This window comes from Vitis riparia, chromosome 1, assembly GCF_004353265.1.
Source record: "Vitis riparia cultivar Riparia Gloire de Montpellier isolate 1030 chromosome 1, EGFV_Vit.rip_1.0, whole genome shotgun sequence".
Taxonomy (NCBI): Eukaryota; Viridiplantae; Streptophyta; class Magnoliopsida; order Vitales; family Vitaceae; genus Vitis; species Vitis riparia.
The window spans coordinates 2,336,741-2,364,572 of record NC_048431.1 but is presented as its reverse complement, the minus strand read 5'-3'; the positions used below and the strand labels follow the sequence as shown (position 1 = coordinate 2,364,572).

General features: G+C 37.3%; 4 protein-coding genes across 5 annotated transcripts; 2 read left to right on the top strand and 2 right to left on the bottom strand.

Annotated features, from left to right (window-relative positions):
• The first annotated feature begins 3,981 nt into the window (after nucleotides 1–3,981).
• Nucleotides 3,982–9,584, top strand: LOC117911088 (phosphate transporter PHO1 homolog 1). The gene is made up of 14 exons (XM_034825275.1): nucleotides 3,982–4,409; nucleotides 4,543–4,843; nucleotides 5,366–5,774; nucleotides 5,860–5,908; nucleotides 6,000–6,071; nucleotides 6,330–6,459; nucleotides 7,208–7,328; nucleotides 7,432–7,681; nucleotides 7,784–7,888; nucleotides 8,014–8,058; nucleotides 8,157–8,309; nucleotides 8,425–8,703; nucleotides 9,005–9,141; nucleotides 9,265–9,584. The coding sequence occupies exons 1-14, from the start codon at nucleotides 4,179–4,181 to the stop codon at nucleotides 9,353–9,355; spliced, it is 2,373 nt and encodes a 790-aa protein (XP_034681166.1). The 5' UTR covers nucleotides 3,982–4,178; the 3' UTR covers nucleotides 9,356–9,584.
• Nucleotides 9,585–10,940: 1,356 nt separating this feature from the next.
• Nucleotides 10,941–14,009, top strand: LOC117913593 (mitochondrial protein import protein ZIM17). 2 transcript variants are annotated; one of them, XM_034828717.1, is made up of 4 exons: nucleotides 10,941–11,170; nucleotides 11,283–11,442; nucleotides 12,258–12,386; nucleotides 13,734–13,819. In XM_034828717.1, the coding sequence occupies exons 1-4, from the start codon at nucleotides 11,046–11,048 to the stop codon at nucleotides 13,791–13,793; spliced, it is 474 nt and encodes a 157-aa protein (XP_034684608.1). In that variant the 5' UTR covers nucleotides 10,941–11,045; the 3' UTR covers nucleotides 13,794–13,819. The 2 variants fall into 2 exon arrangements, with proteins under 2 accessions (XP_034684608.1, XP_034684530.1); XM_034828639.1 differs by having other exon boundaries at nucleotides 10,950–11,170; nucleotides 13,751–14,009.
• Nucleotides 14,010–14,028: 19 nt separating this feature from the next.
• LOC117913502 (lysine-rich arabinogalactan protein 19) lies at nucleotides 14,029–15,406 on the bottom strand. The gene is made up of 2 exons (XM_034828524.1): nucleotides 14,430–15,406; nucleotides 14,029–14,270 (listed from the first exon to the last, which is right to left on the bottom strand). Exons 1-2 carry the CDS (start codon nucleotides 15,144–15,146, stop codon nucleotides 14,166–14,168), a joined length of 822 nt encoding a protein of 273 aa, XP_034684415.1. The 5' UTR covers nucleotides 15,147–15,406; the 3' UTR covers nucleotides 14,029–14,165.
• A 685-nt stretch (nucleotides 15,407–16,091) lies between these two features.
• LOC117913408 (tRNA(adenine(34)) deaminase, chloroplastic) lies at nucleotides 16,092–22,703 on the bottom strand. The gene is made up of 4 exons (XM_034828417.1): nucleotides 18,989–22,703; nucleotides 18,824–18,911; nucleotides 17,342–17,469; nucleotides 16,092–16,538 (listed from the first exon to the last, which is right to left on the bottom strand). The coding sequence occupies exons 1-4, from the start codon at nucleotides 22,570–22,572 to the stop codon at nucleotides 16,265–16,267; spliced, it is 4,074 nt and encodes a 1,357-aa protein (XP_034684308.1). The 5' UTR covers nucleotides 22,573–22,703; the 3' UTR covers nucleotides 16,092–16,264.
• Nucleotides 22,704–27,832: the final 5,129 nt, after the last annotated feature.

Sequence of the window (27,832 nt, the reverse complement as noted above, 5' to 3'; positions counted from 1 at the left end):
ATCTTTGGATTTTAAAAATGTCGCCGCCATCGTGCGATAAATGCAGGCTGCTAATGGGGAAAGTGGATGACAGGTGAATAGTTTAAGCAAGAACAGGGGTGATGAAAACTGGAGCAAATGGCTGCCCAGTCTTTATGTCATTGAGCACACAAAAAGTGGTTTTTTTTCACCATGATTTTCCTATCACAAATTGCATGGCCAGTCAAAAATTGGTACATAGAGAGTAACAGAGTGAAGTGAAATCTGCTCAAATGCAGGTGGAAAATCTCATCATTCTGCTATAAGGAGAATATAATCTGGAATCATTTTAATGGGAAGTAAATGGAAAATGACCAGTTTTTCAATACTCTAGTGGGGGGGTCTCCTAATGACCTTTCTGCAATAATTGCAATTATAGATCATAGCACACCATGTCACTATGCTTTGAACCTCGTCCTGAAAAAAGGTAAAGTGCTTATGGGTCTTTTGCATTCTTTTATCTGAAGATCAGGGATTATTTAGCCTGGTTAGAAGCAATTTTTTATGCAGAAAGTCGATGCACATGCCTAATTTCCCATAAATGTAACTGAGCATGGGCTGCCTTCAGGGTGGAAAATAAGCTTCAAATTGCCACTAGTATAAGCACTTGTCAGTTTTCTCCCTCCCATGGTCAACTAATGATAGCAATGGCAGTGATGAAAGGAAAAAAAGTAAAGGGTCAATTATACAAAATTCAAATGATAGAAAAACTCAGATCAAACTACCTCAATCTAATCAAATGAAGATGGAGTAGAGCTATGGCCCCCTTTGATTATTAAAAATTGATGATAAAGGAAAAGGAAACAGAGGATTCCCATGATAAGAATCCAAGATTCCTTTCATTTTCATGTGTTTTTATAGGATTTATCGTCTTAATTTTCTGTGTACTTCAATGTTTGTCTTCATTCCTGAAAATGAAGCCCAACATATGGTATTCATTCATCCGAATCTAACTAAGATTTTCTTATCTGCTATCCCAATTGAAGATTTTGATTCTTAACACCTACAAAGAATCAAAATCTCTTTTCAGGGTCAGTTCGATTAAGCTTACAACCTAACTTCGTATAGCCATTTCAAGACTAACAATACTTTAATCACCGTGTACAATCATAAGTTAATAAAGCGCGACACACGGTACTAATTCATTGAGTCATAAATCAAACCAGTCCAATCCAAATTTCCATTATCTGCATGCCCAACTCAGAGGAATATTTTATGTTCTTAACACGTTCGCTCAGAATCAGAACCCCTTACCTGCTCTCTAGACCATGTGATGTTCAAACATGACAGATGCAAAGTTGGGCATATACTCCAGAAAATCCATGGTGGCTATGGTCTAATGTTGTACCAATATGACCCATCAAGGGGGAAGAACCCTCTAGGGTGTTCTTAAAAGAAGGTATATATATGCCTTGATTGAATCAATATATAATCTATGGAAAATAGATGAGTTTTTAATCCATTTTACAAGGGAAAACAGGTGGATTTCCTTGGCTAAAGTGGGATATTCTCTTCTGATAAATGCATTTTTCCATCAACTTAAGGGCCTTCCATGGAATCAAATCTGGAATCGTATGCTTGGAATCGTCTTTCTCATACTTTGGAAGTTTGAACTTGGAGCCAGTCATTACACTCAAATAATTTATCTTGATAGGGTGTACGGTTGAAGAGTGGAATATCATTTTAAATTAACTCATACCATCTCCATAACAGATGATGAGAGTAGAGGTACATCCATGAATGGCTTGAAATGATGAGTATCATTTTCTTTTTCTTTTTCTTTTTCTTTTCCTCTACAGCAAGCCACTTTATACATGTGCTCACCCTCTGAGGGGCCCCAGAATTTACCATATAGTTAATTCACTTGTGAAAAATACTGAATTTTTCACATCCAACATGGTATTTCTCAGAATTTCATTGACCATCTTGAGGCCTATGATTGATGAGTAATGGTTCTTGGAGTCAATTTTGATCATTAGGCAAGTGGGGTAGTCCGTTTTGTTCACAACAGAAGAGTATAAGATGATAATGTAAATAATGAAAAGAGGAAAGGTAGGAGGGAGAGGTGGGTGACTACGATGGCGCACCAATATGTGCTATCCGAATCAGACCTTCATTTTTATGGTCAGTCATTGGTCTGATGCAATGCAAGGCTTAGATTTTGCGGGCACGATTTCTTCTCTTTGTAGCTCAAGAAGTTCTGCGTGGAATTACATTCCTCTCTAATTTAGACCATCAAATAAATGTCCAAGAAATGTAAGATTAATTAGAAATTGAGTTTTCCCAGCATCCAAACATCAAGCTCTAGCATTTCACTAGTTGATTAATTCGGTACCTATGCTCTGCATGCTCTGTTACATGATGCTTGGGTTGGTGCATATGCTGGAATCATTCGCATACTACTCAATGGTCAGTCCAATAAAGAGGAAATGAATATTGATTGAAGGAGAAGACATGGTAAAGTGCTTGAGCAACCTTATTCCCCTGGTTTATCCATGGCATTTTCTATCTGAGGGGCTGAATGGGATGGGCTTGGTGGCTCAATTCACTTGTGGAATAACACTACCATCTCCAGCCACTTGCAGGACTGCTACCCAAAAATCGCCCCACCAAAAAATTTAGGCAAAATGAACTCAAAGTCAGTGTCTTTCTCGCGACTCTTTACCATGCATCACTTGTGTTCTTTAGCTTACTATTTTTGATAATTACAGGCACCTGAGTCATGGTCCCCTAGTCTCCGTTGGTAGCATATTTTGGTATGATTTTCGACATTTTTATTCTCGAATTGGATGCAATACCGCATATTACATATTCTTGTATGTACATGTATCTATCTACCCCTGTTGGCATCACAAGAAAATGCTAGTACCAGTATCAAATTGTACTGTAATTGTTCTTCTTAGATTAGTTAGAAGGTACTGACTACTAATTTCTAAGAATAGGGATTATAAGAAAAGCAAAACAATGAGGGTGGGAGAGAGAGAGAGATGGCGAGACGAAAAGAATTGCGTATCTTTGAGTCAGCCACTAAGAGGGACGCTGTCAATTTTCCACAATCATCATGCTGATGTTGCAATCTATGTGTGGGAAGAAAAAATTGAAGGAGAGAGATGATACAGGAGGAGACAGAACAACGGTTGCGGATTTTGGATTTTGAATTTTGTTGTTTTAGTGGAAGGTTTCATGTTGACAAGTTGGGTGGAATGTGGCATAGGAACAAGGGAATAATAGAATTTGGGAAGGAACCTTGTCACTGAAATAACTTCTGCTACTGGTACTACTAGCAGCCTAATTATGCCTAATTTACTTGTCTGAAAACCGCTTATCCAGTTATGGGGAAAATCCTAATTACTGGAGACTATGAAATAAGGAATCTGACGATGATTTACCTTATATATTCCCTCATCATTCCACTCTAATGAAATGGGGAATGCTGTCAATTCAATCTTCTACCGTCCTCTGTTTAAGCAGATTTGGAATATGGGCAACCCCAGTAAATAGTTTCTGCCATGATATATTTGATGATGGTTGATGATCTTATACAAGCCAACCATATCGTATTTTGCCTTTAATTTACATTATAAACAAAAAGGATTGATTAGTGAAAGTGGGAATGAAACATAATTGAGAACTTTTAGTTATCCCAAATCTAGTGGAAACCAAGCTGGTCAAATTAGAGGTGACTTTTGTGTGCTTGGACATGGTTCAGCCAATGGGGTTTTCCCTTTTTTACAAAGGAGCAGTTCCTGGCTTACAAGTAAGATATTGCAGGGCAGTTATCCAAGATGTTATGCCCCCAAATGACCATTGATCCTTTCTCATATATATATATTTTTGAACTGGGTTGTGTCCCACATCCATCAACTTTTACAATTCCACTTTTTCAACATTTGAAGAGAACATGTTGGCTGAGAAGTCATCACCGGACGGCGGTTGGGTCATTCTACGGCGAACCTTGCCACTCAAGATGTATACCTTCCAAGTGGAGAGAGCATAGGATATTTTAGAATGTGCTGTCGAGCATCATGCACATCAGTCACTTATTTTCGATGACCATAAATAATGGGATGATGGGCTACCATTGAAACACTCACAAGCCCCTTCACACATCATCTGGCTAGAATTTCATCTCTCTCTGGGAAAGCCAAATAGAGAGAAAGATGGTGAAGTTCTCTAAGCAGTTTGAGGGTCAGCTTGTTCCTGAATGGAAAGAGGCCTTTGTTGATTATTGGCAACTCAAGAAGGACATCAAGAAAATCCATCTTCTTAGCACCGCCACTAACAACATTCCCACCGCCCATCAACAGTACTCTTTGCCCAAAACCCTCTTCTCCTCTATAAGGAGGTTCTCTTTATTTGGCCATGAACGTAAAGACCATGGGGTCATTCAAGTACTGTCCCTCTCCTTATCTCTCCTTCTCTGTCTCCACAACAACCCCCCTCCACATATGTATATATGCTTTTAGTTTCAGTAGTTTTTGTTGATATAGATATGGTTTCATGTGAATTCACTGTGCTGATCAGGTTCACAAGAAACTCGCATCATCGGCTAGTAAAGGGGACCTTTATGAGACTGAATTGCTTGAGCAAATTGCGGATACTGATGCTGCAAATGAGTTTTTTGCATGTTTGGACATGCAACTTAACAAAGTGAATCAGTTTTACAGAACAAAGGAGAAGGAGTTCCTCGAGAGGGGGGAGTCCTTGAAGGAGCAGATGGAGATTCTCATTGAGCTCAAATCTGCACTGAAGCGACAGCGTAACAAAGGATCCACTGCCCAGGACCCGAAGGAGGATGCCTCTATTTCCTGCACTATTTCATGTGGTACATAACTATAACCTCCTTTCTCTATTTCAAACACATTTGCAGTAAGAAATGGAATGCATACCACCTTCTGTTAGCTCCATCTTTAAGGGGTTTCTTTTGTCTCAATTTGTTTCATTTCATCAGCACTTTCTTTGATCTACCCTAAAAAAAATTTCATTTCTTACAATCTACATATCACACATGTTCTCTTCTCTTCTCTTCATTATCCATCCATACATCCATCTTAATAGTTTCTGCTCTCTGGTCTCTTGAAGCTTAGAAGTATTTACACCTACCAGCAAGTAAACAGAAAAAAATACATGTCTGGGGTACTGATGGATTCCATGTTCTTGAACACAAGTACTAAGCAAATGTGCAACAGACTAGTCCTCTAAGGCTCCAGATTCACTTTGCTCTGGATGGATTAATTAGTTTTGTAGTACATGAGAGAGAATAGTATAAAAAGAATCAATTGTAACATTAAAAATTCCATGAATTTTACTAAACTAGCTGCCACTTGTGTCTTATGGCTGGTTACAGAGGAAGAGTCCATTAAGGACAAAACAGAGCAAGAGCCAGCCCAAGACAACACTGCGGATGAGTTTGAGAGCAATGATGTGCAATTCTCAGACTCCCTAAAGTCGGATGAGATGGGGAAATCAATGAGAATGAAAAGAGAGGATGGGAAACTGAGGACTCTCTCTGGCCGTGTTTTCAATTGCCAGGGGAAGAACTTAAGGATCAACATTCCCCTGACAACACCTTCTCGTACCTTATCAGCAATCAGTTACTTAGTTTGGGGAGATTTGGTGAATCAGTCCTCAAGGAAATGTGGTCCAGAAGGAAGAAAACTAAACATCAACAAAACAAAGCTTCATCATGCAGAGAAGATGATTAAAGGAGCTTTCATTGAGCTTTACAAAGGGTTGGGTTATCTAAAAACCTACAGGTGACATATCTAAAGCTGTTACATTTTTTTAATCTTTAGTATGAGAGATAATCTTATGTGCGGTATGCAATGAATATGTTTTTAGGAACTTGAACATGCTAGCTTTTGTAAAGATCTTGAAGAAGTTTGACAAGGTAAATAATTGATGACTTTGTGTATTCAAAAGTTGCTTTTTTTTGGTTTGTATCTGTAAAAAAAAAGGAATTTTTTTTTTGTTTTTTTCAGGTCACAGGAAAACAAGTTCTTCCCATTTATCTAAAAGTAGTTGAAAGCTCCTATTTCAACAGCTCAGACAAGGTAAATTACTAAGCCAACCAACCAAGTAAAAAAGCATGTAGAATCTGTCACGCCTAGCTATGTTATACAACATAATGGTAATTGTTATTGGGGGATGTTTGCCACACTTTGGATTATTCGGAGACAACTTCAAGTGGTGATCGACTCTAAAAGTGCATTTCTGCACAAGGGTTGGCCTTAGATTTAAATGGATCTGACTTAGATATGCTTGTCTCACACTTGCATTGAAGTCCTGCTAACTTGTCTCAGAAATTACAGGTAATGAAGTTAGAGGATGAGGTTGAGGAGCTCTTTACCAAACACTTTGCTGAGGAAGATAAAAGAAAGACCATGAAATACCTCAAACCCCATCAGAGGAAGGAATCACACACAGTAACCTTCTTCATAGGTGAGGTCCTTGCACTATTTTAAGAACTGGGATTAATGAAATAAAGCACACAAGATAATATATTTTCTTTTTTGACCATTTCTTTTAGTGGAGTCCTCTGAGCTAGTGAGCTTGGTCACAGATTCACAGTGGCAAAGGTACAAAAGGGAAAAAAATATGTGAGGCCCCATTGTGCCACAAAGCTGCATCAAGGGGTCATACCTGATTTACTTTTTTGGTGGATCGTAAAGTTAGGGTCCAATATAGACCATTATCATGTGAAAACAAGATTGACCCTACATAGATTGAACCTTAAAAGGCACATTAACACAAAAGAGGCACCAGTTAGCTTTCTTTGTGCAACACCTTGTTATGTTGCATGGACACTTTCTAAATGAGTGAAGCAAACATGTTTGTACATGTATTGGATGCATGTTGGACACCAACAACCCCAAAAGTCTCCTGCAGCACTCCCTCATAATTTTTTCTACATTCAAATGAGGAAAAAAGAAAAAAGAAAAAGGAAATGACCCACCATGAATTGATGAGCCTGTATAATAGCGCTTCATGTTTTGCTCTATTCACATATATAATTGTGCCCCTAAATCATACTTCTTCCAATTTACCAGATCAGGAAGTATTCTTTTCACATTCTGCAACCTGTGCCCATATAAGGCAACATCCATAACTTATTATCTAGAAAAAATTCTATTAATGACTCAAGAATGTACACATTAATATAATTTTGTTTTTCCCTTGTATGTTTCAGGGCTATTCACCGGATGCTTCATTGCCCTGTTTGCTGGATATGTCATCATGGCTCATATTTCGGGGATGTACAGAGGGCAGTCAGATACCATCTACATGGAGACTGTCTACCCTGTGCTTAGGTAAGTACTCATTGATGGCGTTTTCTTAAGACCACCTCTCATGTGAAGTTCTTGAAATTTTTTATGATTAGGCATCTAATATTACATACTGCTCTTTTTGCAGCATGTTCAGCCTACTGTTTCTACACTTCTTTTTGTATGGTTGCAACATTGTCATGTGGAGAAAGGCTCGTATAAATTATAGCTTCATCTTTGAGCTGGCTCCCACCAAGGAGCTTAAATACAGAGATGTCTTTTTGATCTGTACTACGTCAATGACTGCTGTGGTGGGGATTATGTTTGTTCACTTATCACTTGTGGCAAAAGGGTATTCATATAGCCGAGTTCAAGCCATCCCCGGTCTGCTGTGCCTGGTAATTCTTCTAGCCTACAATATATTGTGAACTTGAAATTGACATAGTAGCATATTTTTTAATTGGTCATAACCTAGAATTTCAACTTTCATCTTTATACAGCTATTCTTGCTACTACTTGTGTGCCCCTTCAACATCATATATAAATCAAGCCGTTATCGTTTCCTTCGGGTGATAAGGAATACCATTTTGTCCCCTCTCTACAAGGTATTAGTCATGATCACATATTCGGAAAATTACAAAGGCATAAGCAGAAATTTTCTTGTTGAACATTAAAAACAAAGTTTTATGCCAGCTCCCTTTTTAACTGATTTATCTTATCGCCTTTGCAGGTTGTCATGCTGGATTTCTTCATGGCTGACCAACTCTGTAGTCAGGTAGGTTTGATCACAAATCAAGCCTCTTTGTTAGCTAATCAGAAGCCTTTAACTTGTATGAGTGGCTGATTTATTAGAATATCTTAATGGTTTAATAGGTGCCGATGCTGAGGAACCTTGAGTATGTGGCTTGTTACTATATAACAGGAAGCTTCAAAACTCAGGACTATGGGTTCTGCATGAGGACCAAGCACTACAGAGATCTTGCTTATGCTGTTTCCTTCTTGCCTTACTACTGGAGAGCTATGCAGGTTTATAATCAACCTCTCTGCTTAAACTAGAACTTGAGATTTGCTTATATTGCAGAAATTTTCCAAAGCAGTACAATATTCCTAATAAGGACTCTGCTTGATTGGGCTTTTGCAGTGTGCCAGGCGATGGTTTGATGAAGGACAGACGACCCATCTGGTTAATCTGGGCAAATATGTATCGGCGATGTTAGCAGCAGGAGCCAAAGTGGCCTATGAGAAGGAGAGGAGTGTTGGATGGCTTTGCCTTGTTGTGGTCATGTCAAGTGCAGCAACAGTGTATCAATTGTATTGGGACTATGTAAGAGATTGGGGTTTGCTCCAGTTCCATTCCAAGAACCCCTGGCTAAGAAATGAATTAATGCTTCGCCGAAAAATCATTTACTACTTCTCCATGGTATATGTTAGAACCCTCTCTCCCTGCACTGAAATTTCTTAAGCTTCCTATGGGCAATTAGGATTCAGTCTGCACCCATCTCAACCCACTAACCAACCATTGATTCTAAACAGAAAATTAGCTTAGCTTTTCAGATCATCAATATCACTGAGCAAGTCTCAAAGGGATTATAACAAATTCTTAAAATCTACTTACAGAAGGCCATTTATAAAATGGAAAGATCTTGAAGTACACATTATATAAGCAAACTTTGTACTTCTCAAGGTCAAGCTTTTGAACAAATATTTGATATGTCATGCAGGGACTGAACCTTGTTCTCAGGCTTGCTTGGTTGCAAACTGTTCTCCATTCCAACTTTGAAGGTGTCGATTACAGAGTAACCACGCTATTTTTAGCTGCCCTTGAAGTCATTAGAAGAGGACAGTGGAATTTCTACAGGTAACATGGGATTTCCCAACTTTCAGAGGATCCAACTCTTTATTACACACACATGTAACTGTCAACACAACTCATATCTCCCACTCTAGTTGAGCTAATGAAGAATTGTCTGTCATGGCCCAGGTTGGAGAATGAGCATCTAAATAATGCAGGCAAGTTCAGAGCTGTTAAAACAGTGCCACTTCCTTTTCATGAAGTGGATGATGAAGACTGATGCCCATTGGCAACAGTTGCTCAAGGAATAGATTTGGAATGTCACAGATGTTCTTTACTTCTTTGGCCATATGGTTCAGAAAGGAACCTTATTGTCCTTATACAAGTTGATGTGACAAGATGTCATCTCCCTCTCTATTATTCAGTCTTGAGGTCTGGGAAATGGCTTATACTTGTATACAAAATCTTCATCAATTGAATGACAGTGAAATAAAGTGCCCTTGTGTTAATATCTAGTTAACACCAGTATATATTCTTTCCATCATTGTCACCAAAGATAAACACTCAACACAAACATCACTACTGTTCATTTTCCATGGACACTGTTTCTTCTGAGAGATCCCTGTCAATTGCCAAAGTTTTTTGAGTATAAATCAACCAGTCCAGCACCCACCAAAACCCGGGTCGATTTGAAGATTGCTGCATTGATTTTTAATCAAATTTTGTTAGCACTCAGTGTTGAAAAACCTTACGGAGTTGAGAAAAAAAAGAATGCCCAAATCTCAGGATTAAGATTGAAGTAAGGCTCTACTAGCAAATGGGAAACATGAAAAAAGAAATGAACAGGAGGTTGTTTTGGTGGATTGTTATTATAGTAAATATTTCTCCGTTTATTAATACACTATCGTTTTAGTATATTTTGTTCAATGATAAAAATAGTAGTAATCACGGATATATCGGTATTTAGATTTTACAGATATATCGAAGATATATCAACGAATATTTTGACGCAAAATATTGATAGATCAAAAATTCATCAAAATTTATGAAAATGTAAGGAAAAAACTCTTAAAAATTACATTAAAAAGTATAATAGATATTTTAAAATTGTTTTATTGAAGAAATTAATATATGTATGATATGATTTATAATATTAAATTTAATTATATAGTGTCGGATAAGAAATGTGAATTTTATAAGTGTAGACTCATTATGAAGTTAAATTATTACAAATATACTAATCATGTGATTTAAATATATTACTATATTAAGTTAATTTACTTATCTCTATTAAAAATATATTAATTAATAGTAAATATATACTAATTTAAATCCAATGTTATACTAATTTAAAAATGTACTAAGTTAATTTATTTTCAATATACTATCATTACACTTGAATATCAAAATAAAATAAAATTATTATTTTAAAACTAAATTATTGCAAATATACTAATTATGTTATTTAAATATATTTATGATTTTTATTTATAAAATATTGGTACATTTTGATACAAAATATTTTTATTTAAAAATATTGATAATTTTATTTATAATTTTATATTTGTTTTATATTTAATTAGTATACAAAATAAATTATAAGATAATTAAAATTAATTTATTTATAATAATTTAATTTTTTTATCAATTTTTCATCGATATATCTTCGATATATCTAATATATCTCCAAAATTTTAATGATTTTTTCTCATTTATGATTGATATTTTACTTATATTACCGATAAATATTTCCCCATATTTTCGTCCTTGGTTTTGTTTACGATTGCTGGCCACAAAACGGAGCAAATCAAACGTCGTCGTCGCGTATCAGCGTTGTTAACAAACGGAAAAAGTTGGTATTTTGGGGTTCGGGTTGGTAACAGAATTAGGGTTAGGGTTTTTTTCCCACCAAAAAAAGTTGATAAAAAGGCCTCTTTGAAAATTTGAATCAAACTGTAAACACCCCATCAATGGCTGCAACCACGTGCAGGGCTCTTCCTACCATTTCTTCTCTCCACTCCTCCTTCACCACCACAACACTTGAACTTCCTGCTCCATCCACTGTCTTCTTCAGACCCAATACCAGATTTTCCAGGTCATTAATCTTGATTCCCATCTAGGGTTTTTCTTTGTGTTTTTTGTTTTGATGCTCTTTTACTTTTCAAATCGAACTATTAGAACCCTTGTTTATTTTATATTATTTTCAGATTGAGGGTTTCTCCTACTACAACAGTAGCACCAAAATATGGGTTTCGGGTATTGGCTGCTTCTGGGTTTCGGGATGGCAATTCTGAAGCGAACCTGGAATTAGGACCTTCAGTGTCATCTTCCTCTCATTCAAACTCCGTTTCTGATGATTCTTGCTCAGTATGATAATATTTTAGCTTAAGCTTAATTAATTATTGGTATTTTTCTTTCATTTAATTTGCATTAACCATTTGCAATCCACCAATGCCTTATCCATTTCCAATGGTTTTTGACATTGCTCAAGCATTTTTTTTTTTCAATTTACGCACTGAATGCAAGTAGGGGCTTTTATTTCTTGCTTTCTTCTATTTATCTATTTGTTTTGAACTGTTTTGGTCTGTCCGGGTTTTAGAAAGCATTTAACTGTATATTCTGTAATTAAAAAATTCAGGATTCAGGAACCATTGGAAATTCAAATGGTCAGTAGTTGTTCAGAATTTGAAATTTTCTGAATTCAGGAGAGACTTGTAAAAAATCAAGAATGGGAATGGTTTTGAGAAAATCAAGAATGAATTTGAGGGTGAATGGTTCTATTTAGAAGAAAGAATGGTTTATATTCAGAGCTGTAGGTGTTTCCAACATCAAATCAGGATTCATGTCAAGAAAAGGATTATGATGGGTTTGCATTCTACTATTATTTTGAATAACTTGGAATGATTTGAAATATGGATAATTCTGGAATTTTTTAATTTTGTGGGATAAATTTGGGGTTCTTTTGCTTGTTTGGGAAGTCAGGAACTTCTAGAATGCTTTGAATGATTTGAAGATGAAGCGATTTTATGACTGAAAAGTAACCATGCTCAAAGTTCTATGATTTGTTTTTATTTTTATTAAAGAACTCTTGTAAGATCATACAACCTCTAGAAGTTATGTATTTTTCTTCTTACTGATTGCTTGAAGGGATCTCTATCTTCTTTGGCATTTCCTTCATGCAGGAAGCAAGTATTGACATAAAACTCCCAAGAAGAAGTTTGATTGTGCAATTTACTTGTGATGCTTGTGGTGAAAGAACAGAAAGGCTTATAAATCGATTAGCCTTTGAACGGGGGACTGTTTTTGTGCAGGTATTTGTTCTGGTCATTGCTATCATGTTGGATTTCCTGTGATACGTTTCTTGATGATGATAATGTTATTAAAATTCATCTTTTCTTCATTTGTTTGTCAAGGATGTTTAGCTGTCACTGTAATTTGTATCCATTATATGCATTGGAAGAATCATGTTACATGTGTTTATAAAGATAGGTTTCTACTTGCTCATGAAAATATGAATTGATATTCCTACTTGTTGGGGAAGGTGTATCCTAGGAGTTAACATTCATTTGAATTGATCATTAACATCAAATTTTCCCTTGCTTGAATATGATTTTCACTTGTCATAAAAATGTGCCCTTGTAGAGAACCCTTTAAGTTGATTCTCGATTGGATGCTTCCAGATGAAAATGCTGCCTGATGCAAATGCAATTTTCATTGCATTTTTTTTAGTGATTGCTTCAAAAAGTAAACAGGAATGATGGGTATTTTGTTGGACGCCATTAATCAGAGTTTTTGTTTGCCTATCAAAAAAATATATATAGAGATAATGGAATATGGGATTTAGTTATTTTTAGAATATATAAACATGAAATTGTCAAAATTTTATAAGATGAAGTTAGGATTTTATTTAGATGAAAATAAAATCAACATAAAATATTTAACCCAATTGGATTTTCAAAGTTGCAACTTGGCTTGGTTGTGTTTTCAAGTGTAGTGCGTACTTCTGTAGAAGCAAGCGTGACATATGTTATACTGTAGATATGACCTGTTTATGCCTGGTTCCATGTAGTTCAGTTGCTTGTCTATCATTGCCATTCAACTCTTTAGAGTTTGCTTTCTTTATGTTTGCTTCTGCAATAGTTCTTTTCCCTGTTTGGCATTTGCTCCACCACTAGATTCTCTCTATAACTAGGTGTCTTTAATCTCTATATGTTATTCCAGTTTTTTTTTTTTATAACCGTGGATGTCCGGGCCAACTTACGCACACCTCGACTAATCCCACGGGGCCCTAAAGTTAACGACCGGACAAACCTCCAGTGGCCCTGAGGGGACTCGAACTGGTGACCATTGGGGAGCAAACCCAAAGCCGGACCAACTGAGCTATCCCTCAGGGTTCTATTCCAGTTATACCATGAAGGAACAAAATTTATCCTTGTATAGTTGTTATAGACATAAAATTGTTTCTTAGCCATGCTTGAACTTCTGTACTAGTGACTTTATACCTACCATGCCTTCAATCAAAGCAACCTGTTTGATTAGGTATGTTTTCACATTGTTTACATTTGAAAGACACTCAAATTTTACTTCTGTGCTGCAAGATGGTTTATAGTCCTTCATTTTAAATATTTTTTAAATCTTTGGTCTATCATCACCAACAGGCAGTTCTTCTCATCAGTGTGCAGGGTGTCTTCAGCATCACAAATTGGTTGATAATTTAGGCCTTGTGGTCGAGTATGATTTGCGGGAGAATATCAGTGCAGACTCAAATACAGATCAAGTTTGAAATGCAGCAATTAAGTTATCTATATTTTTTCTTTTTCCATTTTACATGCAACATTGAAGTTCATTGAGCTGTTCTGGTTTTCCTTAAAACATCCCTTCCTCTGTAATGGTGTATAGTTCAAATTCAATTTTATTATATATTGACCATGCAACAATTGAATAAGAAAAATATACCAAACCACCAAAATCTCTCGTTTTATTCTTCTCTACATCTATCAATAATTCATTGATCTTATGACATAAATTTGAAACAATCCAACCCTTTTTAAGTAAAGCTATAGAATCATGGCTCCACAAAACAAATATCACTAAAAATTGTAGCACGAAACAGCAAACACAGCAACAAGAACTAATGCGGTCCTTGCCCACATTGCTGCAAGGCCTCCCTGTTGATACAGCGCAATTCCTCCATTCTGTTGCCAAAAAGAGGAAAAAGTCATTTAAAACATTTTGATATGATCAAATGAGATAGATGATATTTGATTACCCTGTCTTTTCAAAAGCATATGCTTCATTCAGAAACTAAACTGGTAGTTGAGAAATTAATTATTTTAGCTGACTGAACACATTACCAAGTTTGGTGATGGAGCTGGTGCCGTTTCCTCAGCCTCAGGGACTGTAGGTGGTGCGGGGGGGCTTGGGGTAACTGGTGCAGGTGCTGGTGCATGATGATGATGCTTCTTGTGCTTGTGTCTCCTTCTCCTGTGCTTGTGCTTGGTAGGGGCTGGTGCAGGTGCCGGTGGCTCGCTAATTGGTGCTGGGGCTGGGGCTGGGGGCACTGGTACTGGTGCTGGAGCTGGGGGTGGAGGTACAGGTACTGGTGCTGGCACTGGTGGTGGAGGCGCTGGTGCTGGCGCTGGTGGTGGGCTCGCTGGTGCTGGCACGGGGGGTGGGGGCACTGGTGCTGGTACTGGGGGTGGGGGCGCTGGTGCTGGCAGTGGTGGTGCTTGGACTGGTGGTGGTATGGCAGGTGGCAAAGGTGGAGGTGAAGCAACAGGTGGCGGTGGTAGCAGTGGTGGTTGCACTGGAGCTGAGACTGGTGGATTTGGTGGTGGTGGAACTTGAGGGGGTGGGACAGTGGGGCTCGAAACTGGCGAAACTTTAGGAGAGGGTGATGCTACAGGAGTGGTTGCAGGTGCGGGTATGACCGGAGTTGAGGGTGGCTGTGTGGCTGCAACTGGCGTGGGAGTTGGCAAGACAGAAGGTGAGGCTGCAGGTGCTTGTGCATTAGCAATGGCTACAAGAATGAAGAGGCAAAATGAGACACAGGCCCACATCAGTGAAGCCATTTTGTGGAATTGTTGAGTTTTGGTGTGAAGAATTGGTGCTTATATACAGATCTGGGAAGCACAAAATTTCAGAAATAAAAAACGTTTGGTGAATATTGGATGGAGAGATGTAGTCTTCATGTGATTGGTACATCTCTTCTAATGACATGACAGCGTGAGGTTTCCATTGGCAAAATTGTTTCTAAATGGACTTTCCAGCTTGAACTTTGGGTGGCCCAATTATCATGGTCAAGGTCTTGAGGACTTGGAGCCATATCTCAGAGCCCCAATTGAACCAAGTTAATAAAGTTCTTCTGAACACCCACCCCCAACCCCACAAAATAATGATAACCATGAACAGCCTGTTCTAAACAGTAATCTGGATTGCACAATTATAAACCAATTCTTCTCTAATTGATTAAAGAAAACAAAAAGAGAAAAAAAAAAGGGTGTCTCATGTTACATATGGCAAAAGAGGTGTAGATGAGAAATGGAGTGAAATGAGAGGCATGGGATACAAAATGTAATGCTAACAAAATCCACCCACCAATGGATGGATGTGGATGTTTATCATAACATAGGACCTAATCATTGGTGCACTGTACCAATCAAATTTATGGCTAAAACAGATGCATACTCCTCTCTTCTGGTAATTCTTTACTTTCACTCAGGTAGCCGCCTCAGCTTGGTTGGTAGAGAGCACCTATACATTATTACTACCCCCTACCGCTACTTTTTCTTTCAATACTTTCAATGTCTTGTCTGATTACAAAAGGCCTTCCACCACAAAACCAAATTTAGCTTTAGGTTTGATGCAATCAACCTTCAATCTTGTGGCTGAATGTGGTTAAGTTTTAATGTTATTCTTTCTGCCCAGTTTCAGTATCTCTCAAATACTAAATGCGTTAATCTTCAGTTACAAAACAGAGATGATCTCTGTTTACAATTCCTTCAAGGCAATCACACTTCTTTCTAAAATTTGTCATCCTATTATTCCATGTTATCGCATTCGCCGAAACTGTCACTTAGAGCTTTTTCTGAAGCTGTGAAATACAAATAGATAGTGATACAAAAAATTAGATACATGTAGCAACATGATTTTACAAGCTTGAAGAAACAGATGTGCCATGTCCCATTCCTTATAAACAGAACATGTGGAAGATGCCATGCATCTTAGTCATGAACTTAGAAGGATGATTTGAAATGGGCAAGCATGAAGGTGGGGCTGGCGTATCTGGTTTCTTTTCCTTCTGCTTTCTCCTGAGTTGGAAGAACTGCTGCATTGCATCTGAACATTCTGATGCCAATACCCCACGCCGAATTGTCATCTTTGGGTGGAATGGGTGGGCTGGAGCTTGTGTTTTATCTGTCAGTTCTAAGCCACTTCCACCTTCACCCCCATTAGGAAAAAGTCTGCAAAATGTGGGCTACATGTCAGCATTTAAGGGATTATCAACCTCAGAGAATTTCTTCTCTTTTCCCACAATGAGTCGTGTCATATTCAAAATTTCAGTTACTAACAAGATCAGAAGAAAAAGAATACTCCACTCTATGAATTAAATTGAAATCAGCTTGTTTCTACCAGTATTTTCAATTCAATGCTGTTTTGATTAGTTTACGATTGCATTTACTCAATTTCAGTTCAACCAATTGAACTGGCCAGTTTCACAAAGAACCCGTTAGTCAACCACCTTAAGGAAAGAAAAGGTATGAAAAAAAAAACTAGGTATATTGTGAAATTACAGGGGCCTACCTGATTTTTTTTCATTTTTTCTTTTTTTCTTTTTCTTTTTGTGACAGGTAAGCAAATTAATTGTGAAACCTACCTAAAAGAATTCATCATACCAAAAAATTAAAATGCATGGCAAGTGTACCCTAAACATGGGATATAAGCGCCTTTTTACTGAGTTATTGCCACTGATACATGTCCATGATTTTACAAACTCAATTACAATTCTGTCTGTCCAATCAAATCAATGCTCCAACTGAAAAAGACCAGATCACAAGCCTTTCTGGCTCAAATACCAGTCTGGTTTTTTATTGCAGTAGTTTAAACAGAGACATCTGAAGACTACCAGCTGTCCTTATTCATGAATCCCAGATAGACAGGACCAACTTCTAGTGCCACTAATAATCACAGGCCCAGGTTTAAAGTGACTTTTCAGGTAAATGCAATGAAAATGATCTATATAATGACAAGCACAAATACTGCTCACCTAATCCAGCTGCCATCAGCCCCAAGAAGCTTATTGGGAGCTCCCCACACAAGGGTGTCAATTCTAGCTTGTAGTATTGCTCCAGCACACATAGGACATGGTTCGAGTGTTACATAAAGTGTAGTCTCCTGAAAGGAGGAAAAAAAATGGAATGCTAAGTTTTTCTTTTTTGTATTTTTTCCCAGTAAGAAAAATGGAATATTAGGTTGAAAGGAGCATAAATGACTTTTTGGGAAAGCATCAAAACTTCAATATGCAAAAAGAAGTAAAGGCATGCATTTAATCTAATTAGTCTCCTCTATGTTTCAAATAACTACCATTGTTCAAGTTATAGTGGATATTGAAACAATAGGTTTCAATACAGCAATATATGCCAAAAAAGTGCTGCAATAGATAATAATCATTATAGTGATAACTGCAGTGCAATAGCTGATAATGATCACCAGTAACTAGGAAATATACGGTCCAACTACTTTATTTATGATCATTGAGAACTTTATTTCATAAGTTTCTTATACAAATTATGTTTTTTATAACAGATATACAACTTATGTTCATATAGGCTTGTTTGCATGTTCCATCTTTCAGCAGGGAGTCAGAAACTAACTATGAAACAAAAATTGAATTTAAACCAACAATAGGGACTTGCAAAATCCCAGACTGATCCACCAGTATTTTCAAATTCAAGGACCCAGCTTTTTAAACCATTTCTACTTTCAAATCCAGGTCCTGTACAAGTGAAAAACAACTTCAGTATTAACTAATGTGTTTCAAAAATGGATAGGTATTGACTGCCTGCTGGTTTAATACTTTAATTACTCGGAGGATGTATTTGGCTAAAGCCACTGCTTACCTACAGATCAATTTTCATGCATCAAACTTTGTTGCCTAAAATAATATTTTTTTTTCTTTTATGGGTATTGTTGCCTAAAATAATAATATTATAGATCTTCTTTCCAATAAATGATTTTTCCTTTTTTCTCCAAATAATAATTTATAGTTCCAAGGATTTTAAATGCAAGTATGATAAAAATATTTCCTGGACATTCACTAGTCAACCTAACCATTTGTCTGTATTGCTTCTAAATCAGCACTACCTCCCATGTCTACCTTGTCCAACCAAGCAGTTAAATATCCTGCTTTTAAGTCTTCAAGGAGCTATAGCTACCAATACTGAGTGCTGAGTTCAGTTCCATTTGGGGTTCAGAAACCTTATATAGAGATCAGTTATTTGGTACTCGTTAGCAATCTACTTGCCTAAAAGATGAATATATAATAGCACTACTGGTGCCTGTCAATAATAATAATAATAATAAAATAATAGCAGTACTGGTGCAAACTTTAAGAATCATCTTCAGACATATAGGGAATAGGGACCAAATTACACACAACTAATGGCACTTTAAAATAATCAAAAGGTCATCAAGTAAAAATATCGAACTGAATTGAACACAAAAGAATCCAAGAACATGGTGATACTACCGAAAGCCTCCATGTCCGGAGTAGGTTTGAAGCCTCCCGTATACAAATCATTTCTGCATGGGCAGTTGAGTCCCTTAACTCTTCCACTCTGAAATATACATGGTATAAATCACTCCAAGCAAGTATCCAAATAAGATAATAGAAGTCTGAACTGGTAAAACTTACCGGTTACATCCACGGGCGATAATTTTGCCATGCTGTACCAGCACAGCCCCAACAGGCACCTCCCAAGCATTAGCAGCCTTTTTGGCTTCCAACAATGCTTCCCTCATGAACATTTCATCAATCTTACGCTGCTCATTCTCAAGTACATATGCCTCTTCCCATTCATCAAATTGATCTTTCAATACCTGCTTGTTCCTTTGAAGTTTTCTCCTTTTCAACTCCCCATCTTTCCCCTCAGTCCCTGACATTTCAGTCAATGGTACATCAGCTTTTTGATCCATCCCCTCCATTGAGCCACTTCCAGATCCAACAGGTTTAGTACTACTTGAGATTTCTTCCACAGTGGGAGATCTTCTTATGTCCCTACTGGGTGTTGGTAACGCTGATTCCACCACTGCAGAGCTTGAAGGGGAACCTTGAAAACTCTCTGCATTTTCATACCAACCAAGACTTTCCTTCCCAGATGCAGAGGAATTGCTTTTGAGCACTAAGCCACTTTCTAAAATACTAGAAGATGGCATGTCCAGTTCATGCTTTTTTTGGTCCTTTGTGCTTGTTGCTTGAGACCCTTCTCCTTGATTTAGAGTGGGAGTTTTTCCCAGTTGAGGCTGATCATTAGATATGGATTCTTGTTGCACGCTTCTTTTTTCCCTTTTTGCATTCTCGTCATTGTGCTCATCTGGCTCACAACCAGAAAACCATGCATCACTGCCAGCAGACTCATTTGATGAACTCCTTCCACCCGACTTCATGGCTGAATTATGGGTTTCAGAATGTGAGACCCACCGCATTCGGACTATGTCTGCAATGACACTCCAAAAGGACCTTCCAGTTCTCCTTATGATGGCAGTCCCAGTTGTTGCAGTGCCCTCTTCTGCTTCTGTCTTGGGAGGTTCCTGAAGAGAAGGATTTGCTACATCCCACATTTCGTCAGAAGGCCCCTTTGTTCCAGCAGCCCCAGATGAACGCCTTGAGTCATGCTCCTTCAACTGCAAGTTTTCAGAACCATAATGACTCGAACCCTTTTGCTTATGTTTCTCAGGGACCTCACCTTTGTACAGCAAATTTGCTTCAGAAACTCTCTCTTTTTGGATTTCAGATGTGAACACATCATGCCTTACCTTCTCAACAAACTCTCCCACAAAGTGCATGGAGGATTTCTCTAAACGATCAGCTGAAACCAATACATCTCCAGGGGCAACATTCAGAGGCTCCCCATAAATTTCACCTCTTCTAGCTTCACCATGTGGTTCCCGCTGCCAAGTTGGACTTCTCATTGGAGGGAGTGTAGATGAGGCACTAAAGCCACTTTCTGGAGTTTCACCAGAAACCTCTTGAGCTGCAAAGCCAGAAGTCAGTTCCACATGCAGTGGACCTCTTTCTACCGACTGAAATGGTGGAGGCTTCAATGTTGCCTGTGAACTTGTCTTATCTCTTTCCTCTGCAGCAATTTGTTGCACTCTAGCCTGGGCTACCAAATTCAGAGATGCTTGGGAACTGGAGGAATCCCCTGGTGCAGACTCAATAAAATGCAATTGTTTAGAAGGCTTTTCAACCTCTTCTCTTGATCTAGTTTGCACCAATCTTTCATCAGCTTGATAATATCTTTCTCTCGTTTCCTCAACTGATTTCACAACTGACGTCAAATTAGCTTCTTGATTGCTCACTCTCTTTTCAGAAGTCCTTTGAGGGTTGGCACCTGTTTCAGTAGTACTAGCATGAACCACTGACATGCTTGTGGCATCTTGGTATCCTTTGCTGGACTCATTTCTCCTAATAGTTGTTTTATCTGTTTGCAAGTGTTGCTCTTTTGCTTCTGGACGTGAACTGGAAACCAAGTTCCAATTTCCCTCCTGCTTGTTCATTCTAGTTTCATATTGTGTCTGTGAAATGCTATTGTTACGGACATCACTATCATGAATATCTGAGATCTCGGTGAATTGTTGAAAATTTCTTCTAGAGTTAATTCCTCCAGTGATCCATTCGCCTGTTTGGTGCTGTTGCCCTTTTGTCTTCTGAACCGAGCCCAGGAATGAAGTTGAATTTTCATTCCAGTTCTTCATTGTGGTTCCTGACTGCCTCAGAGAAGTGGAGGTATTTCTGACATCTACCTCTTGAGTCCTCGATGTTTCACTGAACTGCTGAGAGTTTCTTTTTAATTTGTCTTGGACAGTGATATGGGCATCTTTTTTACCATGTTCTTCTCCTCTTCCCTGGACCAAATTCTTAGCAGTGGTTACATTTTCTTCACTGCCACTGAATTGCTTCTGAGATCCAGAAGTTCTTTCAACATCACTACCCTGGACTTCTGACGATTCAGTTAGCCTTTGGTATTTTCGTCCAGACTCTGACTGTCCAATGACAAGTTTACCTTTCTGACCATATTGCTTTCTTGTTTCCTCGTCTAAATTCCCTGCCACAGTCAACTTCTCTCCCCTGCCATGGAATTGCTTGCGGGAGCCAGAAGACATTCCAAAACCGCTTTCATGGATCTGTGATACTTTTGAATCCATTTCTGAGGTTTCCTCCATAGATTCAGTTTGCTCGATTGATACTTCAGCAAGCTTCTTCTCGGACTTCTTTCTCCTCTCCCACTCAACACCACTCCCCACCACATAAGACCCCACTGAAGTATTTCCCCATTTGGCAACTTCCCCATATCCTTCTGCCTCATCTCTTTGCTTCTCAAACTTCTCCACCACTTCACTGTCAACATTTTTCTCTTCAGTCTTCCATGAATCCTTCTTATACCCACTTGATGATTCTCTCACAATTCCCCTATGCTTAACCGGAGCTTCTTGGTTGCCTTCAATATCGCCCGTGTTGCTCTCAGAGTCACCCAAAGATGAAAGTGAGTAATAAGATGAACAACTAGAACCTTCTTTCCGTAGCCCCCGATTTTCAATTCTCACAGAAGCTTCCTTTTCCTCTCTCCTTCTATGACCCTCTTCCCTTGACCCAACTATAATTGACTGAGATTCACGCTTTGAACTGCACTCCAAAGAACCCAACCCAACATTTTTCTTCTTTCTCCTGTAACATTCATTACCCAAATCGCCTCTCTTCTCTGCTCGCACTCTTTCATACGAACTCCAATGTGTCTCTCTAGCACCATAACATCTCTCACTCACTTCCTCACTCAACAAGCTGAGCACTGCCTCGGCATCAGCCTCACCACCCAAATGACGTCTTCCACTCTTCCCCTCCGAAACCATACACTCAATTTTCCCCCTTCTCCTCCTCCCACCTCCCCCATTGCCACTCCTTTCCTTGAGAGTGCAACACACCTCATAACAACCTCGATCTGGAAGCCGGCAATAATACCTGTCCCCAGCACCCAATATCAACCTCCTAGAAGGAGCCCATTGAATTAAAGTGGACTGCCTTAACCCATACAAGAAACCAGGGTTTATGGGCACCCCGTGGATAAAATTAGCACCACAGCAAGCACAACATGATGATGATGATGTTAATGGGGTTCTATCAAATCTTTCATTGAACAAGTAAGAATGATCATCGAAGGAAAAAAAGAGAGACCCTTTACTCCTGAGAGTTATAGATGAGCCTAAGTATGTGCTGTGCATAGCTTGTGTGTGTAGTTGAGAAAGAAATTAGGGTTTTACCTTCACATCAGAAATGGGTCTTGCAGTCTTACTGCAGCTGAGACTCTGAGTGAATCCATGTGGATGTGTGAAGATCAAATTCAAAAACTATGAGATTGAGAAATTTGGCTATATAATGATTCGGATATAAACAAAGGACACTGAGTCAGCAATAGAAAAAGAACGAGTCATGCATTGGCTGTGTTGACTCGTTGGCTTGGCACATCTGAGTGGACTCGGTTGAGTTTTGAAATTCTAGCATTTTTGGGTATTATTCATGTTATATGGGATGGGCTTTCAATTTTTTTATATCGGGATAGAGCATAGGCATGTAGACAAGCTGGGCTCGAGCCCTCTTGGTTGGGGTTCGGGCCTTGATCAAGCTGTCTTTAGCTAGGCCCAGACAGGCCATCCGGCCGGGTTTGAGCAGCCCAGCCCGAAGCCAATTCTGATGTTTATAAATAAAAATAATAAAAATTTTGACTCGATAGTTGATGTCTCAAATTTTCCAGTTTTTACAAGAGTCTAAATCCCATTTCATTATGGATTTCTTTTCATTCCATTTTTAATGTTTATGGACATTTTTGGGCTTTAATCCTCCAACCGAGCTCAAGCTAGCCCATGGGCTAGGCTCATGCTTAAAAATTAGCCCAAGCCTTGCCCTAAAGGGATCAGGTTGGGCTCAAGATGGGCTTAGATGCAGATTAGGCCAGGCTTTGTTTTGAAATTTTCGAGGAAACTTCAGTTAGGTTTTGAGTCAATGGTCAAATTTAAATCCCGACTAGAAGGCAAGGCAAAGCTACAAACAAATTTGTCTTTCTAGGAATCTAAACGTGTCAAGCCAACCTCAAGCCATCTTGGTCAAGGCTCAAGTCATTCTGGAGTCATCCTCGACCATTCGTAAGAAATATTTGGTAAATCAACTTAATCCCGTAATAAAACTATAATGACCTAATTTAAAGTCATGAAATATATAAAATATTTTTTAAAAAATAATTTAATATTATCACTTAATTAAAGTTTAAAATCACTTTGATAAAAACTTAATAATTTAAGAGTGTATTTAAAAGCAATTTTAGAAAACGTTTTTAACATTTCTAATATTTGAATGATGAAAATTTTTAAGTATTAAAATATTAAATGTGTTTCCTAAAATCATTATTAAACGGGTTTTTAATATGATCAAACTTTTAATCATTTTAAGTCTTTGTGCATTAAGTCATCATTAAGCACACCCATTTTGATCATAATTTAACTTCTACCCAAAGCCTAATCCTAAATCCAACAATATAGAAATATATTAATATTTATCAATAAAATAAAAGAAGGTTTAATTTAATGCCTAAATATTACATATATGTCATCCCTTATAGAGCATATTTTATATGGTAGGCTTGGTCAAACTCTATCTAAATGTTTGGTAAATAAATTTAATGACTTGATATAATTTAAACATTTAATTTAAGTCATTAAGTAAATTAAATATATTCAATAAAATAACTTAACATAGTAACTTAAAAGTCAAAAATAACTTTAAGTATTAAATTAAAATAATTAATTTATTTTTAATCTTCAAACTCTTTTTACCTCATTTACCATGTTTAATGAAAATATATTTTTCAACTTTGACCGCATCCACAACTAATATTTTATAATAAATATTTTTATAATTATCTCATGCTTATATAATATTTTAAACATGAATATTTAACAAATAAATTTATTATTTAAGATTAGTGAAAATATAAATATTAGTTAAAATTAATAAAGATAAATATGTTAATTCGATGATTTAAAATAAAATTTAAATTAATTTTATCAAACAATATTAATACTTAAAATAAAAAATAAATAATAAATTTTAAGTCAACAACTTAATAATAATTGAATTTAAAATCAATTTAAATTATTAAATAATAAGTTTTAAATTTTGTACAAACTCTAAAACTAAAAGTAAAATCTGTATTTCTATGGATGTTGTTTGTCTTTTTTATAATAAAAATTGAATAAGAGATTGTTTTTTCTATTTATGCTCATTAGCTTTTGGTGTAGCCTTTTACGTTCATCTTAATTATTTAAGATAAACAAATAAATGATTGAATTCAAACATTTGAATTGAATGTGAAAAGTTCAAGAATTGTGGAGTCTTGAATCCCAAAGAGTATAATGAAAGTCAAAAATAGCATGAAAGGTAATTAACAAATGCAATGAAGTAGTCTTACTTTGTTGACTCCATCATTCACTATAATCCCTACTGTAATTATTATCACCTCTGTTGTATTTCCACCACCTTTTATCTTTTCTCAGTGAGCAAGTCAACTTGAACTATTCCATTTTTGTTGACGCCTGCTTGTGGGGATCAATGCCACAGTCCATACACAAATACACATAAATTCTCCCTATTTATGCACAGTGTCCTTGTACAGCTGCATGCCTTTACTCTCTACAGGCTCCACCACCTTCAAAACCAAGCCTTCTATCTCATTTTTAAGCATTCCAAAAGGGTCTGGACAAAATAAGATAAGATACTATTTTCTAAAGATTTGATATCCATGGTTGATGTTTGGCTTGCTTCAATATGACTATTTGTTTAAGGGATTTAACTTATTCATATGACCATTTTCTCACCCTTCTTGGAGCCATATAAAATCAGGAAAGCTCCACCTCCGGCGCTTAGAAGTTCCTCTTCCTAACTCCTAAGTAATCACCAATAAACTCAATCGACTTAGCAGCTTGGCCAAAAAGAATAAAACGCTGAAAGTTGCAGACTTAGGATTGAGAAAAAGTCTGTAAAAAGCACACTACCACTATGCCAAACATTGATGGAGCCAGGCAGTGTTTACTGTTTAGGAGGGGCACATACCTCTCCTGAAATTTTGAAAAAACTATTAATGGTAGTAGGATTTGATCGGATGATTCTAAATTTTTCTAACCAACAGGCTACTTAATTCCCCCTCAACCTCTTTCCTAACTTTGCCCCTCATGCCACACAATGCGCAAAAATTGGCTATAATCCAAGAAAAAATTTCGGTTTCCATTAGAAGTAAAAAAAATTTCGCATCTTCACTTCCCATATCCAAAGGTGGGATAGGAATTTAAACCCGATCCCATCTCCTTGTCCCACCCAACAAGCTCCATGAGAGAATATTCGTGGAAGAGAGGCTGGACTTCCTAAGGTAAGGACAAGCCACACCTAGCCCAGAACATGAGACCCATCGTGCAAGGCAATCACGAGATTAGTCTACTTGACCATGCTATATAAATCAACGGATGACCCTAAACATGGGGTGGAGAAGCTCAATGAACACCAAGGAGGCAAAAAGTTAAGTAGAAGTCATCTTTGGCCAAACCCCCAAACCTTAATGAGATAAGACCATTGACAAGAAGTCATGAGAGAAACAAGTCATCAGATCAAGTCCCTACCACTGCAAGACGTACTACAATGTGTCTACCCCAAAAAACATGTTTAACGGACTTCCTCACACACTGATGATAAGGTCTAAAGTCTATGAACATTGATCATTAATTCATTGGCTCTTTCTTCTCAAGTCTAGACTCTTGGGTTCATCCCCTCATGATGGCCAAATATTTCTATTCACTATTGGTAAAATCAATCTCCACACTAGTGCTTGCTGCCAAGGCCTGTCATCTTCATGGGGCCATCACTAAAGCATACGTATACACATGTAACATTCCCATCCCATATTGTAATCTTCTCTCTTTTGATTTTTTTCTACTAGTTCCTTTCTGGAAAGAGCCTCACAGAAGGGACAACCCATGTCTCTTTCCAGTTATACACTGAAAGCATCTCTTTTCTTATCTTCCTCCATATGTTGGCCTTCAAAATTGTCCAAGGTTTTGATGTGTATATAAAGCCATACATAACTCCCATTTCTTTTTCCTTTTTCTTTTTTAAATAGTTTTTATTATATTGTCAACTTTCTCTTGATTAATAATATCACAAACCATATAGTACTTGGTGATGGAGAAGATGATGTAACGTGCCATAGATCCACCATTCATGCCGTTACGCTTGTTCAAATAGAGATTTCTTGGACATCATTTGTTTTTTTCCCTTGGTGGGTGTACAGGTAGGCCACACACACTCCTGTCCAGAAGCCCCAACATCATTTGATATGATGTGCGGTTATTTATTATAAGGGAAGTCAATTTCTACCAAATCATCAACAAAACCTTTACTATTTTTTTTATGAGAAAGATGAAAAGTTCCAAAAATTCATATTAAGGCCATCCCCCAAAAGGAAATGCTGACTCAATTTTGTTGTGGGTTGGACTGGCTAATTGAACCTCATTGATCTTAATCTAGTATATATGTCACTAATTCCATGAACTAAGTGGGAAAGAATATGTAAATTTACATTGAAACCCAGATGGGTATTTGAGTTGTTGTATGACTTGTATCATTGGCATTGAAAATTAGAATAATCAAATATTAGAACCAAAATGGGGATTGGACCAAACCTATGCAAAACATGCATACAAATTAGCAGGTGTGATGATTGTGAAAAGGACATTTTTCAAGTGGGAGTAACTGTTCAAATAAAGGTCATCCAGAATCCAGGTGTCCTTATGTGGGGAAGATCTCTGGACCCTGTCCTCTATGATTTTTTTCACTTAATACAAATTTTTCTGATTGTCATCAGAACAACTCCATTAGGGTTTGTTTTTTCTATCATCCTACTCCCCTTATTCATCAAACCAACCCCATCATAGTTGGATTTTGTACAAGGCCATACTTCTCCTTGAAAACCAGTTTAATTTAGTGGGGGTTGTTGGGGCAGTGAATTCAAGTCTCCAATGTTGACAATTCCAATTAGATGGCCCAAAAATGGTTAGCATTGATGTCACTCAACCTGTCTTTTATCACTGGATTGCCTTTCATCAGAGTGGCCCTGCAATTTGATTTGCCAAAATATTTCCATTTCTAACGAATATCCTCAAGATTATGTGACTTGTGATAGCAACTTATAACTTAGTTTTAATGCCATGTGTTAGCTTTATGAAATAACTCAACCGTGAGTTTAACATAAAGATTGAAGTACAAAAATTTTAGAAATTGCATAAATAAGTTTTTACAATCCCATAAATTAAAAATTACAATTTAAATCATGGCATATATAAGGAAAGTATAAAATTCAAAAATAAAAGTTAATTCAATTCATTTAATGATGCTATGAATTCATAGAAATGGAAATTAAGAAGAGAACAATAACCATGGAAT

Excerpts from the sequence above, each read along its gene's own strand:
- LOC117911088 (XM_034825275.1), top strand. The coding sequence starts at position 4,179 with ATGGTGAAGTTCTCTAAGCAGTTTGAGGGTCAGCTTGTTCCTGAATGG. Across the intron at positions 4,410-4,542 it reads AAGACCATGGGGTCATTCAA|GTTCACAAGAAACTCGCATC; the intron begins GTACTGTCCCTC and ends TGTGCTGATCAG. Across the intron at positions 8,310-8,424 it reads ACTACTGGAGAGCTATGCAG|TGTGCCAGGCGATGGTTTGA; the intron begins GTTTATAATCAA and ends GGGCTTTTGCAG.
- LOC117913408 (XM_034828417.1), bottom strand. The coding sequence starts at position 22,572 with ATGCACAGCACATACTTAGGCTCATCTATAACTCTCAGGAGTAAAGGG. Across the intron at positions 18,912-18,988 it reads ATCGCCCGTGGATGTAACCG|AGTGGAAGAGTTAAGGGACT; the intron begins GTAAGTTTTACC and ends TGTATATTTCAG. Across the intron at positions 16,539-17,341 it reads GCTGATGGCAGCTGGATTAG|ACTTTTTCCTAATGGGGGTG; the intron begins GTGAGCAGTATT and ends CACATTTTGCAG.
- LOC117913502 (XM_034828524.1), bottom strand. The coding sequence starts at position 15,146 with ATGGCTTCACTGATGTGGGCCTGTGTCTCATTTTGCCTCTTCATTCTT. Across the intron at positions 14,271-14,429 it reads CAGCTCCATCACCAAACTTG|AATGGAGGAATTGCGCTGTA; the intron begins GTAATGTGTTCA and ends TTTTGGCAACAG.
- LOC117913593 (XM_034828639.1), top strand. The coding sequence starts at position 11,046 with ATGGCTGCAACCACGTGCAGGGCTCTTCCTACCATTTCTTCTCTCCAC. Across the intron at positions 11,443-12,257 it reads TTTCTGATGATTCTTGCTCA|GAAGCAAGTATTGACATAAA; the intron begins GTATGATAATAT and ends TCCTTCATGCAG. Across the intron at positions 12,387-13,750 it reads GGGGGACTGTTTTTGTGCAG|TGTGCAGGGTGTCTTCAGCA; the intron begins GTATTTGTTCTG and ends TCTTCTCATCAG.